The sequence below is a fragment of the Branchiostoma floridae genome, chromosome 8 (genome assembly GCF_000003815.2).
Source record: "Branchiostoma floridae strain S238N-H82 chromosome 8, Bfl_VNyyK, whole genome shotgun sequence".
Classification (NCBI taxonomy): Eukaryota; Metazoa; Chordata; class Leptocardii; order Amphioxiformes; family Branchiostomatidae; genus Branchiostoma; species Branchiostoma floridae.
In genome coordinates, this window is record NC_049986.1 from 6,308,885 (window position 1) to 6,330,309 (window position 21,425).

The window sequence follows — 21,425 nt, forward strand, 5'->3', positions numbered from 1 at the left end:
TGGGGGAAAAGTAAGTTTGACCCAGGAGAACAGCATATTATAAGCAAGGATTGTGATATATGGAATAAACATGACCTGATATGTAACGTTATAGATAGGTATCGACTATATCAACGGTCTTCAGTAAATAATGGGCTTTCACAATTTTGCCATATATGTTGCTACCTCGTGTGCATGTAAAAATATTCTGAGAAAAAGGTTAGTGCCTCCTTACTTCTTACACATTTCACGATTCTTAGGCTCTTACGTTACACAGCTAAGGTAATTCAAATAACCCAAAGACACGTTACATTCCAGGTGTCTCTTTTAACACAAAAATAAATAAATCATGTCATTAAGTTCTCCTATTTTCACTGTCATTAAGCCCTGTTTACACTTTGTATAACATTTTACATGATGGCAATTCGGTGAAGACCGAAGTACGTGAGGAAAATAACTCGATCTAACGCCGTAACGGTATCTAGTATATGGATCATAAGCGACCTCTATTAATCGCTTGCGGTACTGCAGCATCATTTACATTGGAGTCATGCAGTACTGCAACTAATTAATAGGGGTCGCTTGCGATCCATGTAAAGATTCCAGTTTGACAAAATATCCCAGCCCATACTGCAAGAACATTATAATTCTCAACGTGACTTCTACAACACCCCCATTTAATCCATTGCTTCTATTTATCATATGAATAAATCCAACAATTCATGAATGAATGAACAGTCGGATATGGAGCTTTGTTGTCACTTTTGCCACAGTTCGGTTTCACAGTTGTTATAAAACGCTCCAAATATACTAGGTTTTTATAGACAATATATGACATGTAGTTATTTACGGGAGTGCTATGATGTTTTCTATTCAAATACAAGACATTACAGATCATTTTCCATTAGTCTAGTTTAAAATTACAGTATAAGTTGTTGTTTTTTCATCCATTACACCACTTGTGGTCATTTGTGCATTTGAACATGCAATAAAGATTATTATCATCATTCAGTGAATATCCCATTTCTTATTGACTTGAAAACTAATTTGGTCACCAATGCTTTCAAGTTGGTATAAATAGAAAGTAAAGAAGAAACAGAAACAATTCCCTTTGTTACTTTATTTATTTTCCATTCCACTGCTTACAGCAAGAAATACGTTCGTTAAGAAACGATTTCACATCTGAGAAAAGCATGTCACTAAGTAAGACAACTAGAAACTTGCCTTGTATCCAAACCTACTGACTGGGCAGCTATAATAGGTCTAGATACCAAGCCATAATTAACACGACTGGTATAAATACTATACAACTGCAATCTGCTTGTTATAGCTTTGCTTGGAATGTCAGCTTTTTTTATAGTCTTTTTAATAGCTCACCTAACATGATTTCACAACTAATCATTTATCATAGAATTACTTTCTAAGGCATCATTTTAGGACCTCACATACATTCCATTCAATTTGAGTGCACTCATTGTCAAATTCTGGAAGTTGAGATTGTAACAATTGACTTCATATTTACTAAAGGTAACACTTTTGTAGACGAATGATCGATATGCATTATGATCGATACCAACAATCGGGACAGCATTGGTTAGCAATGTCATTCACTGATGGGGCTGTATTGTGACATCGAACAGTAACTGTTACAGTCTTCTATGTTTTCAGACTACATGAATGTTGACAACATAGAATTAATGGCAGTGACATATGAGATAGTCAGTCTTACATCCACAAAGTTGGTTTCTGTTTCGAACTGCAAGAGAGGCTTTGTGTATTTTCTTTTTTTATTCCGGAAACCCACTTGTCACAATATCATTCATGTCCTCCAAAAAGAACCCCCCGAACAAGGCCGAAGTCCCTAACTTCCGGGGTTCGTGCGCTACACGCGCGTGGAGCTGCTACTTCGGAAGAATACGCAATCCCGGATATATCAGGCCCGGCAGACAGGACATGTATAGGTGTGCCGGATATATCCGGGTTTGGCAGTTTAAGGGTTAAGAGTTAGACCATGTTGATTTGATTATATGGATGACATCCTCTGGGAATCTGAAACTGATGCGAGCGTGCAAATAAAGAAAAGAGTTTGACCAAAAAAAATATGAAATCTATGTAGTTAGGATGGTTGAACAAATGACTGAACACACAGAATATATTAGACCAAATAATAGAGTGTTGACTTCATTTTTTTATCTTTCACATCTTCTTTGACCTTGTAATGTTTTAGACATTAGTATACCTTTTATGACATTTACCATTATAACAATTCACACCATATATTTGCTAATTTTGAAGATGCTTTGTACAATTTAGAATACGGTTGAAAACTTCTCTTTTTTTGGAAATGACCGTGCTTATGTCATCCATATAATCAAATCAACATGGCCTTATAGAACAAAATGTTTTCATCTACATGTTATTGAAACTGTCTATTGAATGAAAAGTGTTTAGGAACATAATGCTACTTTGTTTGCTATTCTTTACATATGATTTGTAAATACCATTTTTTTAAAGAAATAATTTATTCATAGAATTCCCTTCTCTCATTGGTACAAAATTGACAAAACAAAGCTGCCTTTTTTTTTTAGAAAAAAATCTGGTTCATTGCAGTCAAACCCAAAGATTTACAGTAGGGCAAAATTGCTATGCTGCTGCTGAAGATCTAATTTTGTAACACTTGACTGTAGCATCTAGGACATAAAGCAGTTCAGTTGTAGTTGTCAGTTGTGTAGATGGATGTATCTCAATTGGACCTTAGTGAGGCATAACCCAGTACAAACTGCAGAGCTCTGTCGATTAGAAAGGCCCCGATGAAATTGGCGGCAAAGACTTGGAGCAGCAGCATTCGGTACTGGGAAAGAGACGAAAACAAATCATGTACTGTAAATGCATTTACATTTGTGGGAATGTAATTCCGAGGTGGCAGGAAAAGGGCTGTTCGCAGTGGTTTTAAATTTGCAGTGCATTGGTAACACAAAAACTGCAAACATGAAACCACCGTGACGATTTCTGCATTTACAGTACAGCACATGTATAATGTCTATGTTACAGTACTTAAAAAAAAAAACATACACATTGTTACAAACAGTAATGATTTAAGCACAAAATGTCCAATCGAAGTGAAAGATCATTCAGAAACCATACACTGAAACAATGATAATTATCTATAGTGTTTTTTTTACCGTCACTTCATACTGTTGCTGCGTCACGGTGAATTTTTCTCCCTGCACGACTGATTGAGTGGTTGCTTTCAGTACCAAGGACAGGTCTGTTTGCCTGCTTGTCAGTTTCTATTCCTTTTTATATGCTTAGCCTTTATGGCATTTTAGAAAGGCCTAGTGCTGAACATCAACATATACATGTCTGTCCTTGGTGATGAACACTATCCACACACAGGTAAACACACCTGTCTCTTATACTTAACTCCTTCCATACAGAGATATACAGACCTGTCCCTAGTGCTGAACACTATCCAATCATATGCACGCAGACCTGTCCCTGGTGCTGAACACTATCCAATCATATGCACACAGACCTGTCCCTGGTGCTGAACACTATCCAATCATATGCACACAGACCTGTCCCTGGTGCTGAACACTATCCACCCATACGCACACAGACCTGTCCCTGGTGCTGAACACCATCCACCCATACGCACACAGACCTGTCCCTAGTGCTGAACACCATCCACCCATATGCACACAGACCTGTCCCTGGTGCTGAACACCATCCAGCCATACGCACACAGACCTGTCCCTGGTGCTGAACACCATCCACCCATACGCACACAGACCTGTCCCTGGTGCTGAACACCATCCACCCATACGCACACAGACCTGTCCCTGGTGCTGAACACCATCCACCCATACGCACACAGACCTGTCCCTGGTGCTGAACACCATCCACCCATATGCAAACAGACCTGTCTCTGGTGCTAAACACTATCCACCCATATGCACACAGACCTGTCCCTGGTGCTGAACACTATCCACCCATATGCACACAGACCTGTCCCTGGTGCTGAACACCATTCACACACTCTTAAACTCCTTGCATACACAGATGTAGCATTTTTGCTGTTGCTTTGTACATCATAAATCACTATAACATCAATTCAGATTCAACACATTGGAATATATTTAGTAAATAGCAGGAGTGCTGCATTGCAGTTCAGACTTCAGATTGCCATTGCTTAGCCTACCTCATCTGGGAAGTCTACGATCTCGAACTGCTGTGCGACCTCCGGCACCAGCCCCATGGTGAGTGCTGCTAGTGAGATGATGGAGAAGAAGAGGCTGTACAGGAGGGCCTTGTTTTCACGTAACGACTCCATGAACGGATGGCCCTAGGTAAGGGGACAAAACGGGATGATTAGTCAAGAAAAACCCTGCTAAGGCCTAGGTCCAAATTCCCAACCCGGGACCCGGCTGGGTAGCTTTCGGAAACGTAAAAAAAATATGATACGAAAGGCAACAAAACACAGAACATAAACAAAATTAGTCAGGAGCATAATTTATCTTACATTGTATGTTCCTTGGTAACCACTTTAATCTATTTTTCGTTTCTGCAAACATCACGGCAGGGCCATGTTTCAGAAATGGGACCTAAGCCTATTAGATATGAAAGTGATCTCAGTCCAGTTAAGCTCACAGAAGAGCTGCACGTCCACTGGTCGTGATAGAGAGGACAGACGTTATGTACAGTATTTACAGGTTTGTTGTACCAGGGAAATTCTCCTAGCTCTTTGTGACAAGCACAATGAACGGCTGACCATGGCTTAATGTCCCAAGGACTGCAGCCCTTTAATTAGTGTGAATTTCGGATGAGCGACACAGTAGAAATCAAATTCACACCCTCTAGTTTCATAGGCGGGGACGCCAACCGTTACACAATGACATGCTACAAATTCTGAACTTGTCATATACATGTAGGATACAATGTACCTATATGAGAATTAGAAACCTAACAAACATAAATCATCAAACAGACCAATATTTTCAACATCATAAACCCACATCCTGCTGTTTAGATTATGTAAAAGGTTTTTGAAGTAAAGAATATAATATAATGCTACAAACAAAAGTTATGTGTATTGACAGCAGGACAATGACAAAGCAGTATGAGTGAGCTGTCCAACTGACCTTGTAGTTGACAGCAAACGTGTTGACCTGCATCATCATGCTGATGAGGTACACTGTGCTGTTCAACACGCTGGGCTCAAAGTCTTTTTCAAGGTCAACGTATTCTTCTGTCCTGTATAACACACAAGGTCAAAATGTCTTGAAACAAATCCACCATTAAACAATTGCTTTAAAGAGGAACTCTACTCCAGATTGGAGTGTTATTTTCCATTTAATATTAATCTTAGGAGGTGCTAAATGCATACTACTTTATATTATATGATAAAGTACCCATTTGCCTCATGCTCATCTAAGGATTCAGTCTTCTACTAAACTCCCCAAGTACCCTCTAATCAATGTAAGCCTATGGATAAGTACAATGTGCCTGACTAAAGTTAGGTTACAATACTGATTCCAGGAGCGCTAAGAAAAACTTGTCTTGTTCTGCATGTGTTCTTTGATATATGGGGTCAAATTTGGCCAGTCCCTTGAGTGACCCCTATAGAAATGTTTGACTGTATTCCAAAAACATGCACGATAAAGGGAGTTTCTGTACGTATAGAGAATGCATGGGTAGGGTCTGCATGGGTTTTGTGAGTGCCATATTGAGTGCCCAGGTACAACATCTACAAAAAAAGCCTGCATTACTCCTGTATTCTGCTAGGTTTACAAAGTGAAATAAACCACAATGTTGTAGCTCCCATACCTGGGCTGCAGTCTCTGTGCCTCCTGTTTTAGAAACACCAGACAAGAGAAGTGCACAGCAAACTGACACAGCACTGTCATGATGGTGTACAGGTTGAAGATGTTTGGTAGAGGGCGCTGTTTAGACAGTATCTTCAGAGGCTGTAGAGGGGATGGAAACAATATTTGAATAAGTACATTGTATGCGATGAAGGTTAGACATCCAGGTAATAAGATATGCCAAAAAGCAGTTATTAAGCAACTGGAAATGATTTTGGATATGGTCAGACGTTTCTTATAGCATTAACTATCTTTTGTCACACAGATGAAAGATAGCATCCACTACCTTGTCAGTGAAACTGACGTAAGATAGTGGATGCTATCTGAAATGTCTATGAAATATCCTATTCAGTTGCTTGAGTAACTGCTGGTGTAAGTACATTGTATGTCTGTAAATGACTGTTGAGTGATGTTTCAATCAGCCATTTGAATAAATCTTATGCACTATCATTTCTTCTTTTAAACATTCAATCAAAAATGTGTACTAAAAATAGATAATCAACAAGAGCTATGCTAAAGAACCATGACCATTGCATGACCAGAACATGAGATATTATAATCAGACTTTCTGCTGCAGTACCATAGAAGGCCACTAGGCAATTCATTATAAAACCGGACTTTTTTCCCGACACCAAATATCATAAAGATCCAGCCTCAGCTTCTTGAATTATGGTATCCAAAAACAAACACACCCAACCACAAATGACACCGAAACATAACCTCCTTGACAAAATGCATAAAGAATGTCATACTGTGTACCTTTGATCTTGAGATGAAGAGAAAGCACCCAGCAAGGAGCAGGCCCTGTAAGGTGGCCTGTCCGTCGCTGAACTTGATACCGTCCAGATACAGCACGCTCTGACTGTACGCTAGGATGAGCGCGTTCAGCGCCAGGATCTTAAACATCTGTAGTGTCGTCACCAAGGTGCAGCGACCCTGTTTGATGATATGACATACTGGGCAGGGAAGGAAGAGAATATGATATGGTTATCAGGTAATTGTGAATCATCAGTGTTAAAAAGTCCTTGCACATTGCCAAGAGATCTTCATATACAGTCAAACCTGTCTATAGTGGCCACTATAGACAGGTGGCCACTATAGAGAAAATACTGATCAATTGACCATCACATTGCCTTGATCATCAACTGACCCTGCCAAAGATAAATCTATGGAAAATGATTGATATTGTCATGCAGAATGTTTGTTAATTCACCGACAAAGACTTGTACTCAAACGTTTAAGACACGTGTACTTTCCGTATAAAGTCACAGTAAATTACAGGAATTTCAGCTAAACCAAACCAAAGTTAGCCTGAGTACCATCCTCAGAAGCAGGCTTTTAGCCAGGCATGCGTCAACGCGTCATCTGGACGCACTTTTCTTAGAATAACAAGAAATTTGATCCCCCTGGACGCCCTATACTGGGGAGAAAATCCTCTGACAAGCATGAAATTCTGATTGACCAGGGATGCTACCAGGTCATCTGTGGTCACAGTCTTCTACTGTGACATCTGTAACAGTATTCTTGCCTCTTTGGATACCTTAGAATGCACTGTTTTAATTTAAAATCATCAAAAACTCTGCACCATGGAAGGTGGATGCCCCCAGACCCCCCTACAATAGTCACTTACCGCGACTCACCAATAAGTTTGGACTCCCTATTATAAAATCCTAGCTAAAAGCCTGCTCCGAAGTGACCACTGGCTCAATACATTTGCTTGCTTACCACAGTGGTTAGCAAGCAAAAGAAATGAGCGTGCAGTGACTAAGGAGGATGGTACTCAGGCTAAACCAAGGTGGCTTGCTTCAATGATAACTTAAGCTCGAAATTTTGTTTGTTTGTACGATATTTGCTGAGAAATTGTTCATGGTACTAAGACATATAAGATATCATATAGCTATACTTTATGGCTCAAATTGTCAATAAAATACAGATTATCGTTCAGTGCAAAACGAGACTGTTCAGACATGTAGAAAGATGCTAGTAACAATATCGACATCATCCTAAAACGAAGATTGTGCAAAGGCCCCTTACCACATTGTATACTGGACAGTTTGTAAGTGAAGGGAGAGGCTATGCTGGCATGATTGTATGAAGGTCTTTACCACATTGTAAACTGCAGAGTTTATAAGTGAAGGGAGAGGCTATGCTGGCATGATTGTATGAAGGTCCTTACCACATTGTATACTGGAGAGTTTATAAGTGAAGGGAGAGGCTATACTGGCATGATTGTATGAAGGTCTTTACCACATTGTAAACTGCAGAGTTTATAAGTGAAGGGAGAGGCTATGCTGGCATGATTGTATGAAGGTCCTTACCACATTGTATACTGGAGAGTTTATAAGTGAAGGGAGAGGCTATACTGGCATGATTGTATGAAGGTCCTTACCACATTGTATACTGGAGAGTTTATAAGTGAAGGGAGAGGCTATACTGGCATGATTGTATGAAGGTCCTTACCACATTGTATACTGGAGAGTTTATAAGTGAAGGGAGAGGCTATGCTGGCATGACTGTATGAAGGTCCTTACCACATTGTATACTGGACAGTTTATAAGTGAAGGGAGAGGCTATGCTGGCATGATTGTATGAAGGTCCTTACCACATTGTATACTGGACAGTTTATAAGTGAAGGGAGAGGCTATGCTGGCATGATTGTATGAAGGTCCTTACCACATTGTATACTGGAGAGTTTATAAGTGAAGGGAGAGGCTATGCTGGCATGACTGTATGAAGGTCCTTACCACATTGTATACTGGACAGTTTATAAGTGAAGGGAGAGGCTATGCTGGCATGATTGTATGAAGGTCCTTACCACATTGTATACTGGAGAGTTTGTAAGTGAAGGGAGAGGCTATGCTGGCATCTCCTAACTTGACGACTGCTGCTGCCTCCTGTTCATCTATCTCCTTCAGCATCTGCTCCAGCTTTTTCTGCATCTGAGCACTCTGGAGAAAAACATAAACAAGAGCTGTTGTAAAAAGCTAGCCAGTGAGAACCAGTGAAACAACAAGGGAGTGGAAAAAAAAGAAACAACATGCCGACACCCGGGATCGAACCCGGGGCGGCAGATCACAAATCCAACGTGTAAACCGTTTGGCCAAAAGGCTTAAGCTATTTGTCGTCTTCAGTTTACCAGTTGTTGATTTTGAACCCCACTGTTACAGAGTGAATGAAGTATCCAAAGACATATATGTGTTGTTTTTGCCCTGCATCTTAAGTTTGTAATACTAGTCTCAGCAATGAGATTCAAAATGTCCCTTTTTTTAGAAAACAAACTCACTGCATAGACTGCTAGTATCGTACATGTGTACTAGATTAAAAATTCTAACTAATTCAATCTATACATTAACCAGTACCTTGCTTCCTGCTAAATTTTCCCCTCTGGCTATAGCTCTGTTCTTGGCAGCTCTGCTGCTCCCCCTAGGGGCTGACTGGGGGTGGTGCAGCTTGTTGTTTACTGGTTTATTGTCTTTTGGCTCCTATTAAAGAAAGGAGGGAAAAATGGTACAAAATGTTATTCATTCTAATAGTTTTTATTTATACATACCAATTGTTGAAAAAATTCAATTCTGTCCCAAAATATGGTTAGAAAAGACAAATTTAATGTTGATGGCCATCAGGTAAATAAAAGCAATTTCATCTAACTTACTTTTTCTTTGTCCTCCTTGCGTGATCTGTCTGGCATCCTCTCAGGTGCGTTAGATAGGAGGGCAACACCTGGGAAGGTGAAGGTGACAAAATTATACAAAAACATCTCAGGCCACACCAATTTAATTTCTTGGTTCACGGATTTTTCCATAAAAATATGGAGCGAGAGGGCGAAATAAAAATAAAAATAAAAATTGTAAAATGGTTGGGGTAAAGGTAATGGCTAATCCAAAACATAAAGAAAAAAAGTTTTCAGCTTGAAAAAAGTACAAAAACACTATTTTTGTACAGTAACAGCACCTGTACCCACACTTTAAGGCGCTTATAATATAAAGGCCAATTTGCTTCACCAGAAAGTTGGTGAATGGTTTCATTCATGGTGAAAATTCGCTGAGTGGTAATTTTTTTTTTTTTTTTTCAAAAAAATAGGAGCGAGCGAATCCGTGAACCAAGAAATTAAATCGGTGTGGCCTCAGAATGAATAAATATTATGAGATTGACAAACAATTACATACTATTAGAATATTTTCAAAGACTACATTGTACATCTGTATTATTTCAGCACTTACCAACATGTGCATGTTTGAGTGCCCCGACATCGTTTGTACCATCTCCACACATCAGGGTGGTGTAGCCTAGACTCTTCAGGGTGGTGATCACATACTCCTGAAAACAACACAAATTTTATCATGACGAAAAACTAGTCCAGAAAACATGTTTGTAACCATTTCTTGGTTCTATCGTTGACAAGTATAAAAGACAATCCCTCGGAGTAAGATAGGACATTAAATGTCAGTCCCCTGTTTAAGGACAGCCACACATTGAGCATGTTAAAGAACCCAACGCACATATCGAAAATAGTATATATGTGTTTGTCCTGGTGCGAGCGGTTTGAAACGTACCACCCTATGGCTGCATCTGGTGCAACAACTGTCGTATTGAGGTCACCTGAGTTAGCACTGAATGGCAGAAGTTCCAATTTAGCCCCACATACATGTACAATGTACATATTCTAAGCTCCTTGCAAATCTGTAGTACTTGGTCCAAAGTAACAACTATTATAAATAGATGTCTAAACTGACCTTCTGTTTGGGTGCCACTCTTGCAAACACTTTCACGTGTGGCAAAATCTTCTGGAAAAACTTCTCATTCACAGTTTTTAGCTGGGTCAGGGCCTAAAAAAAACAGGTTAAATAGCAGTACATCAGATTTGATCCAGTGGGTGGGTACCAGTACAGAAAATTCAGGTACGGGTAGAGTCCAGGTTCAGGGATCAGGTCCAGGTCCGGACCTGAACCTGGACCTAATTATCTGTGAAAACTTATGAATGGGCAATACTCAGTCAATGGTCCATATTGCTACAAAGGAATCCGTTCGGTGGAGTATCCAACATCCATTGTTGTTTTAAAATCCAATCTTCATGTAAACAACAATTATAGCTGCTTTTGTTTTATACAAGGTTTGACTGTAGAAACTTGGTAAAAATGACTATCAACTCTCCTCTAATTCGCTTTTGTTATTTTCTTGGGCCTGTAAGCCCTGCTGATATAATCTGTTCATTTTTAAATCGGTCCAACATCCGGTTCAGTGATTTTTTCAGGTCCTGTTTTTTACGGGACCGGTCCAACAAGAAGAAATGGTTTTGTACCAGTATCCGTCCCTAGCAATCAATAATCATAGCACACCCAGAAATTGAACTATTAGGTAGGAAAGGATATAGTGGTATCGTGTGTATATGTCAGTACCATTGAAAAATGACTTAGAATCATTGAGTCAGACCATAAACAAATGCTTGACACTGATTCTATGATTTCTCATATATGTATGTTATCAAACCACTGACCTCTCCTGTAAGGCAAAGGTCATATTTGCCAATCAGCTCCTTGGCGCCCTGCTGTGGCACCATGGGAAGGGTGACCTTTTCATCCACAGACAGCCAGTGCCACTCTGAATCTACGACAAAACAAGGGGATGATACATAACACTTGCCTAACACTTTCACTGGTATCCAAAATTATATTTTAGGACCAACAATCTGACAACAGTCAAATCTATCTAAGGCCCCATTCATGATGCAAAAATCCATGCAGATGCATCCGCATGTGCTTACATCCGACCACGATCCGAATGCAAACAGTTTACATTTTGTGTTCATGATGGCCACGAGCAAACTGTTTCAGATCCAGATGATTTTGCATTTCTCATCTAGAGGTCAGAGGTTGAGGTCAAGGAACAATGCTCAAGTTTCCCTTCCCAGCTCTTCTGGGTGTTCTGGGCCATAACAAAATTTCACGATCATGACAGTAACGGCTAAAACATTTCAATTCCCCGCGCTATGACCCCGCGGTACCCGGATGTAATGCGGATTTACGCCGCATTTGCATTCATGATGACAATTCACAAATGCGGATTTAAAAAATCCATTTCAAATCCACCTCCCGAGCTGGTCCCGAAAAATCTGCATCAAATCCGTTTCGGAGCATTCATGATGAGAAATTTATCCGCATCGGCCAAAAATGCGGATGCATCCGCATGAATTTTTGCATCATGAACGGGGCCTAATAGTATAATGACCACTCCTGGAAAATTGTAATAGTAGAAAGGTGACCAAATTATCATTAGAAAGTATTCTTAAATGCTTGACAATACATGTAAATCAATTATAGGAAAATGTACTTTCGCATCGCTATACAGTTCAATTGCCTGTTTCCAAGTCCTTTTAAACCTTCTAAGTTCTATCTCCAGACAGCCAAATTATGGAACTCTCTCAACAACGCCTGTTTCCTTCCTATTTACAACTTATCAGCCTTCAAAACAATTGTCCAGCGCTATCTCCATGTACAATTATCATTTCCAACTTCTTATCTTTTTTCATTGCCTTGAAGTGATCTAATGACCTTGCTCTGAACAATCTTGTTTAAAAAAAAAATCAGGACAAAGAAGAAGTGTACATGACTCTCTACAAAATTAACTATTGTAAAAGCCAATGAAAAATGTTGTAATTGCTGTATAGATTCTTCTTCTTGCTACACTATTCGTCATTATCCTAGAAGAACTACTGTAACAGTCAAACCTGTCTATAGCGGCAACTCAAGGGACCGGACAAATTTGGCCACTATAGACAGGTGGCCCCTGTATAGAGGTGGTAACTTGTAGATAAAATACCCAAGGGACAGACAAAAAGTGGCCACTATGGACAGGTGGCCCCTCTGTAGAGGTGGCCCCTAATACAGGTTTGACTGTATGTGTAATTGTACCATTTTTACCAATAGACCCACCTTGATCGACAGGTGGAGTGAGAACGAGAGTCTTGGGACACCTGGTGAAGCGCAGCTCCCTAGCCACGTGACAGGCTGTCAGGGGGTTATCACCTGTGATCATACACACCTGGTATGGACAGGTGAGAAAAAACAACAGGTCAGTACAATGTGGAGATACTGGAACAACAAATAGGATGGCAATTCTGTATCCAGGGCTCGAAATACATTATGCAGGTTAGTGCAGATAAAATTGCCGCAGTGTAGGTATTTCTGGTGTCTACCTGCACCTAACCTGCACTGGTCCATGTACAGGGTTTTATACATAATAGTCCTATGATGTAGGTGCATGTGGATTGTTGTTAACTGCATTGATTGTTACCAACTATAAAGTAGAAAAGAAAAAAATTGCAATTATGGTTTCTGAACAATTTTAGTATGATCCATACTTCCTAACTTCCTAAAGTGGTGCAGGTAAAATTTGCTTGGGCCAGGTAATTTTCAATGTACATGTAACCAGTGCAGGTATAGAGATAAAGGATTTCAAGCACTAGTACCACATGTAATTTTGATAGGGGATGCTCCTATTTTCACTTGGTTTGCTGGTTTACAGCTATCAAGTTAGTTTTTTTTTTTAAAGAAAGGGGGAAAGGATCAAATTTAGAAAGATTGGGCTCAAATTTTGAAGCATTACAGATAAGGGAAATGTCTCTAGCCCTTCCCCTATAAACAGCAAAATATGAACTTTAACATTGTATCAAAATCTTACTTTTGCTTAAGACTTTACAGGAAACAATAAGATAGTGTTCTAGCCAGCCTGAAATTTTTCCGTCCCCTGGATTTTGAATTGAAATCCTGTCAAAGGTACGTCGATCCTTGGGGGCCCGGTAGTATGATCCCTGGAAAAATTTTGAAATCTAGACCGTCTGAAATGCAATTTCCTTTATTTTGAGGGGCAAATTTTGCTGGTAGAATCAGCTTGGTTTAATAAGAATCTATACATGCCGGTTTTTGTCCGTCACAGGGGACGGAATGGGCAAAATTCTTGTCCATCCCCAGCAGCAAAATTCCATCAAAGGATGGAAGGACGGTTGGTGGCTAGAACCCGGCAAAACAGGGCATACAAATTAAAGCAGGGCTCGAAATACCACCTGCATAGGCAGATAAGTGCAGGTAATATAAAATTGGAGCTGTGCACCAGCTATTCTTGTGCATGTCTACCTGCACCTTACCTGCACTGATCCATGTACTGGGTTTTATATAGTGACATAAATGTCATATGATATAGGTGTATGTGGATTGTTTTTAACTATTGGTTGTTACTAATTTCATGTATTAAAAGTACAAATTTAAAGAAAAAAATAGCAATCATAATGGTTCCTGAGCAATTTTAGTATGATCAATACTTCTTAAATTCAGAGTGGTGCAGGTAAAATTTGTCTGTTGCAGGTAATTTTCAATTTTACCTGCAGTGCAGTGCAGGTATGCAGAAAAAAAGTATTTCAAGCCCTGAAAAGGTATTATGAGTTATACATTTGTACATGATGTACGTCTGTGTACTTCAGGGCTTTCAGCTCGAATTTTTTTTCCGTCAGCCAATTACAATCGTCGCGAAAACCGCGAAAATTAATTAGCTGAGACCTTGAAAAACGGGTTTTAATGAGATTATCGTATGCGAAAGGGCACCGAACACATTGTCAACAATCATAACAATAGCAAAACAAACAGTGTGTGGCTTTTACGGCCGTGGACAGCGTCCCCAAGCCGCCTGTAGCTTCCACCAAGGATTTTTGTCCGTCAAGGTTGACGGATTGGTTTTAAAATTTTTCCGTCAGACGCAGCACATTTCCGTCAATTGACGGAAAAACGGACGCTGGCTAGAGCCCTGGTGTACTTACATGGTGGGAGGCATGTATGATCTCCTTCACAGTAGCCTTGGAGTCAGCCTTGAGCGGGCAGGAGATGATGACAAACCCTGCAAAGTGTAGGTCCTTCTCTACATCATCTCTGGTCAGGTCACGCAGCTAAAACACAAACACACAACATCCACATCATCTCTGGTCAGGTCACGCAGCTAGAACACAAACACACAACAACTACATCATCTCTGGTCAGGTCACGCAGCTAAAACACAAACACACAACATCCACATCATCTCTGGTCAGGTCACACAGCTAGAACACAAACACACAACATCCACATCATCTCTGGTCAGGTCACGCAGCTAGAACACAAACACACAACAACCACATCATCTCTGGTCAGGTCACGCAGCTAGAACACAAACACACAACAACCACATCATCTCTGGTCAGGTCACGCAGCTAGAACACAAACACACAACAACTACATCATCTCTGGTCAGGTCACGCAGCTAAAACACAAACACACAACATCCACATCATCTCTGGTCAGGTCATGCAGCTAGAACACAAACACACAACATCCACATCATCTCTGGTCAGGTCACACAGCTAAAACACAAACACACAACATCCACATCATCTCTGGTCAGGTCACGCAGCTAAAACACAAACACACAACATCCACATCATCTCTGGTCAGGTCACGCAGCTAAAACACAAACACACAACATCCACATCATCTCTGGTCAGGTCACGCAGCTAAAACACAAACACACAACATCCACATCATCTCTGGTCAGGTCACGTAGCTAAAACACAAACACACAACATCCACATCATCTCTGGTCAGGTCACGCAGCTAAAACACAAACACACAACATCCACATCATCTCTGGTCAGGTCACGCAGCTAAAACACAAACAACAGCACTGTTCAAATGTGATTCAATCTCTACAACTGGATAAAAAATGGAGATTTAATTCCGGACGTTTCAAGTGACATCCATCACTCTTCTTCAGCATCACTAGAATGAAGTGGCAGGGCAATTCAATACAAATAGCTTACTAGAAAAACTGGTTGAACATGTCAATTTGTTAACTCCTATGGATCGTATACAAATGTCACTGTTTGTTTGTTTGTTTTATTAGGATCTCCATTAGCGATACCACCGAAGTGGTACCGCTATTCTTCCTGGAGTCGGAAACTTATATATATTTGCATAGACCCTATGGTAAGACAATACAGTCAAACCTGCCCGAGCGACCACCTCTTCTCAGCGACCACCTGGCCATTTCGACCGCTTTTTCTCGGTCCCGATTTATTTTCCCATTGACGTAAACATTAAGCTACTATATCTCAACGACCATCTGGCCAACGCGACCATGACCGGCCCAAATTGGGACCCATAACGACCGCATCATTTTCAAAATTGAGGTTTTCGTCGATTTTTTATGATAACTAGCGCGATTTTGTGCCGAAATCGGCCAGTTTGCGTCAGATTTTGGGGTTAAATTTACAGTTTACAGTGTGCGTGTTGTATTTGACATTAAAGACCTCGCTTCTTTGCGTGCGTGCAGTGTGCTTGCTATTTGCCATCAAGCACAACGGAAACCATTTATACTTTGCATCGGGCATGTTTTGAGTCGATACTCTTCTCAGCGACCACCTGTCCAAATCGACCGCTTTTTTCCGGTCCCCCGGGTGGTCGTTTTGGGCAGGTTTGACTGTACCATAGGAAAAGTCCAAGAATAAATCTCTGTTTTTTATCCAGCTGTAGAGAATGAATTGTAATTGAATATTGTTTACCTGGATGTCTAACCTTCACAAACATGTTCTCATAGTGGCCCTTCAAATAATAGATTCTCTACATACTTGATGGCAACTGTCACAGTATGCTGGAGGAATCTCATGACTCATCAAATGTGTCCAATCATCCCTTCCTGTCACTCATTGGTGAACACAGATAAACAAACATGGACTGTCATGTCGGATTAATGACTAGCTCTACCACCACTGAACTCTTCTACTTCTTGCCACTCTGGCACGTCTGACCTTTGCCATCATCTTCCAACTCACTGACTTGTGCCACTCCACTGATAGTGCATCAAGTATTACTAATTAATAGATAATATATACCAACCCAAACAAACATGTTAACCGTTTATGAAGACTATATAAGTGTAGATCAATTACTGATGTTAGGTAGTTAAAGAGTTTGAGCTTATGTTTGCCATTGGTTATCATGCAGGGCTCGAAATACTGGGTGCATGTGCACCCAGGTGCACCCAAAATTGGAGCTGTGCACCCAATTATTTTCTGTGGGTGCACAGGGTGCACCCAAATATTTTCTTAGGTTGTGTATGTTAAGATATTATAGTATACTTAAATATATCATATTCTTGACATCCAAGTGTTAGAAAGATAATAAAAATGTCTATCATGGTACTTGTTTAAGAATTTGATAGCTTGTAACTAAGTTTTATTACTAGGTTATTACTTCAATTTAAAGTGGTGCACCCCATTTCTTAAGCTGGGTGCACCAGTGCACCTAATCCCAAAAATGAATTTCGAGCCCTGTCATGCCATGGTTCCTATCCACACTGTTCTTTTCTTCCATTCTGAGTGTCTGAGTTTCTACCATAGTGTCTCCTTTCCTTACATGTTGAGGGGACATTGTGCCCAGTTTCTTGTACCCCAGAGCCAGGACCCGGGCGCCCTGCCGGGACATCTCCTGGTGCACCTCATCATAGTTGTCTGGGACACTGGAGTACTGTCATAACACAAAAAGAGAGAGAGATAGGACTTACAAACAAGGCAATGGCACAGAAGCTAACATAAAAGTACATACAATGTAGTGTAACAGTGGGGTTCAAGGACTGCTAAACTGACCACGCCAAACGGCTTTAAGTCTTTGGGACGAACAGTTAAGCGTCTGAGTTTGTGGGCTGGCAGCCCAGGATCAGTGCGGGTTTGAATCCAGGGTGTCCGTTCGGCCAAAAGGCTTAAAGCCATTTGGCGTGGTCAGTTTAGCAGTCCTTGAATCCCACAGTTACAGTAGTACTGAATATACTATGAAGAGCAATACAACCACCTTGTATTTCCTTTCCGATTACAAGTATTCATGTTCGAAATTCCATTGCAACTATGGTCAGGCTTTTAGCTAGGATTTTATAATAGGGAGTCCAAACTTATTGATGAGTCGCTGTAAGTGACCGTCGTAGGTATGGTCTGGAGGCATGCACCTTCCATGGTGCAGAGTTTTGATGGTTTTAAGTTAAAACAGTGCATTCTAAGGTATCCCAAGAGGCAAAAATACTGTTACAGATGTCACAGTAGAAGACTGTGACCACAGATGACCTTGTAGCATCCCTGGTCAATTAGAATTTCATGATTTTCAGACAATTTTCTCCCCAGTATAGGGCGTCCAGGGGCATCAAATTTCTTGTTATTCTAAAAAAAGGGCGTCCAGATGACGCGTTGACGCATGCCTGTCTAAAAGACTGACTATGGTACATCGAATGATCGATGGTTGCCTGTACTTCACTCACTGCCCATATCAATGAAGCAGGCAGGTTCTGCATCTTAATGCTGTATTATTACGTTTCCAGAGGAAAACATATGGTTTCTCCTGCATGGCCTACTGGCCTGGTGTTCTTTTTGTTTATATTGCAGGGCTCGAAATTCATTTTTGGGATTAGGTGCACTGGTGCACCCAGCTTAAAAAATTGGGTGCACCAAAAAAATTTTGGGTGCACCACTTAAATTGAAGTAATAACCTAATAATAAAACTTAGTTACAAGCTATCAAATTCTTAAACATCAGACATTTTTATTATCTTTCTAACACTTAGATGTCAAGAATATGATGTACATGTATACTAAGTATACTTTGATATCTTTACATACATAAACCTAAGAAAATATTTGGGTGCACCCTGTGCACCCAGAGAAAATAATTAGGTGCACAGCTCCAATTTTGGGTGCACCTGGGTGCACATGCACCCAGTATTTCGAGCCCTGTATTGTCAGCCAACCAGTCAATCTTATGCCACCGTAGGATCTGCTTGGAGATTAAGTACAGTGTACAATGCAGGGTTTTAGCCAGTGCCCGTCCTTCTGTCCTTTGAAGGAATTTTGCAGCTGGGGACAGAAAATATTTTGCCCATTCCATCCTCTGTGATGGACAAAAATCTATATGTTAAGTCAGTAAAGGTATTAAAAAAACTGTCTTCTTGCATAATTGCTACGGCTGCGTGGCGCGTTGGTACACCCGATCCCTCGATCTCGGAAGTTAAGCAACGTGCGGTCCGGTTAGTGCTTGGATGGGGGACCAACCAAGGACGTCCGGATTGCTGTAGCCTCACGAAGCTTTCCACGAAATCGTCTTCCGGGAGGGACATAAAACGGGGGTCCCGTGCTCGAGGAGGTGCTTCTTCGACCACGTTAAACAGCCTCATTACTCATACTTGGGGTACCTACTGGCTGGCAAAATACACCAGATGATAATATTTCACCAAAACAGCTTAATCTACCAGCAAAATCTACACCTCAAAATGCAGGAAATGAGGTTTCAGAGGGTCTAGATTTCAAAATTTGCCCCCAGTTCCCCCTAAGAACGTCATGCCTTCAGCTCGACGTCTTGTTCTTTCGGATGCAAAATCGAGGGGACGGAAAATGATTTCAGGCTGGCTACAACCCTGGTACAATGTATAAGGTACTTGACAATGTCATACAAAATGTACAACATAAAGCACCAGTAGCTATAGGATCTCACCATGGCCCGAAGTGTCTCCGGCGAGCCCTTGACCATGGCCATGTACAGGTTCTCCACCAATCTACAATACTCACATTGTAGCTGTGAATCTCAGTTCTAAGAAATTTGGACCCCCTATAATATAATCCTAGCTAAAAGCCTGAGTAGGATCTCACCATGGCCCGAAGTGTCTCCGGCGAGCCCTTGACCATGGCCATGTACAGGTTCTCCACCAATCTACAATACTCACATTGTAGCTGTGAATCTCAGTTCTAAGAAATTTGAACCCCCTATAATATAATCCTAGCTAAAAGCCTGAGTAGGATCTCACCATGGCCCGTAGCGTCTCCGGCGAGCCCTTGACCATAGCCATGTACAGGTTCTCCACCAATCTACAATACTCACATTGTAGCTGTGAATCTCAGTTCTAAGAAATTTGGACCCCCTATAATATAATCCTAGCTAAAAGCCTGAGTAGGATCTCACCATGGCCCGTAGTGTCTCCGGCGCGCCCTTGACCATGGCCATGTACAGGTTCTCCATCAATCTACAATACTTTTTGTAGCTGTGAATCTCAGTTCTAAGAAATTTGGACCCCCTATAATATAATCCTAGCTAAAAGCCTGAGTAGGATCTCACCATGGCCCGTAGCGTCTCCGGCGCGCCCTTGACCATGGCCATGTACAGGTTCTCCACCGAGCCCTGCTGCTCCTGGGACGTGATGACGGACATGCGCTTCAGCGCGCTGGAGAAGTGGAACCGCTGCATGATCTTCATCGCTTTCCCCGGTTTTCCACGCGGTGGGATCACAGCATCGCCTAGGGATGAGTTTTCAAGAATGTTTTATCTATCAACACCATCCAAAGTTGATAATACTATTCATTTTTTCCTCATACAAGCAACAAGTAGGAGCGAAATACCAGACTATGTACGCTTGCACAGACACCTACAAATTTTCATTTTTTCCTACAACTATTCCAGAATGAAATGCCCTGCCTGGCACAGTGGTGGTTACTCCCACCATTGAGTTTTTCCATGCCATGCCTAACCGGGGACCTCAACTCCCCCAACCCTTTTGGGGGCTATTTTTTTGGAGGGGGGGACCCTTGTGTGTGGATGTAGAAGGATATGAGCACTTTCTACTGGAAAACTACAAGTTAAACTGCCCTTCCTAATATTGCCGTTCAAAACAACAGTGCAAAGACCAAAAAGTCCACAACACGCCAAGTAGGAAAATCCTTGGTGGGAAAGATTCGGTTTTATTTCAGTTGGCCTGGCATGTAACATATCAAAAATATTCACATGAAATGCACTGCACATGAGTGGCTACTTTATAGAAATAGACTTAGCTAAAAAAACAAGTTCACATTTAGTTTCAAAAATTTGATACAGGCTGCTTAAAATATAGATTTATGACAGTATATAGAATATAGCTCACACAAAAAAAATCACCATGAAATCAAATGATGAGAAAGCTAAAAGATGAGTACTATTTTCCTTAGATTCTTGATCATACCTTTGGTGAGGTTGTATTCTACTGCAGTTAGCGTGGCCTTCTCTAGGGGGTCTCCTACCAGTCCATCCTCCATCTGTACCACTGAGTGACAGGATGCCAGCACCTGTACAGTCTCCAGTGGAACCTCAGAGATGGGACACACCTTATCCTTACCTCTGTACAGGGAACATGGAGATAGTGAGAGGGAGAGGGGGGTTAGTGTGTCTATGAGTGTACAGTATGTCAGCACCTGTACAGTCTCCAGTGGAACCTCAGAGATGGGACACACCTTATCCTTACCCCTGTACAGGGAACATGGAGATAGTGAGAGGGAGAGTAAGTGTGTCTATGAGTGTACAGTATGTCAGCACCTGTACTGTCTCCAGTGGAACCTCAGAGATGGGACACACCTTATCCTTACCTCTGTACAGGGAACATGGAGATAGTGAGAGGGAAAAGGGGGTAAGTGTGTCTATGAGTGTACAGTATGTCAGCACCTGTACTGTCTCCAGTGGAACCTCCGAGATGGGACACACCTTCTCCTTACCTCTGTACAGGGAAC

At 41.1% G+C, this 21,425-nt stretch overlaps 1 protein-coding gene across 2 annotated transcripts in view; it reads right to left on the reverse strand.

The window, feature by feature from the left end:
- Positions 1-2,320: 2,320 nt before the first annotated feature.
- LOC118420890 (manganese-transporting ATPase 13A1-like) overlaps positions 2,321-21,425 on the reverse strand; it is a 32,649-nt gene continuing 13,544 nt past the window's right edge. For both annotated transcript variants that reach the window (XM_035827955.1, XM_035827956.1), the window contains 16 exons: positions 20,885-21,039; positions 20,008-20,186; positions 17,276-17,386; positions 14,650-14,775; positions 12,773-12,881; positions 11,338-11,447; positions 10,577-10,669; positions 10,064-10,160; positions 9,496-9,563; positions 9,203-9,325; positions 8,659-8,791; positions 6,603-6,799; positions 5,806-5,945; positions 5,121-5,232; positions 4,181-4,324; positions 2,321-2,830 (listed from right to left, as the gene is read on the reverse strand). In XM_035827955.1, the coding sequence (XP_035683848.1) occupies positions 2,723-2,830; positions 4,181-4,324; positions 5,121-5,232; positions 5,806-5,945; positions 6,603-6,799; positions 8,659-8,791; positions 9,203-9,325; positions 9,496-9,563; positions 10,064-10,160; positions 10,577-10,669; positions 11,338-11,447; positions 12,773-12,881; positions 14,650-14,775; positions 17,276-17,386; positions 20,008-20,186; positions 20,885-21,039 (2,005 nt within the window). In that variant the 3' untranslated portion in view covers positions 2,321-2,722. The remainder of the gene's footprint in view (positions 2,831-4,180; positions 4,325-5,120; positions 5,233-5,805; positions 5,946-6,602; positions 6,800-8,658; positions 8,792-9,202; positions 9,326-9,495; positions 9,564-10,063; positions 10,161-10,576; positions 10,670-11,337; positions 11,448-12,772; positions 12,882-14,649; positions 14,776-17,275; positions 17,387-20,007; positions 20,187-20,884; positions 21,040-21,425) is intronic.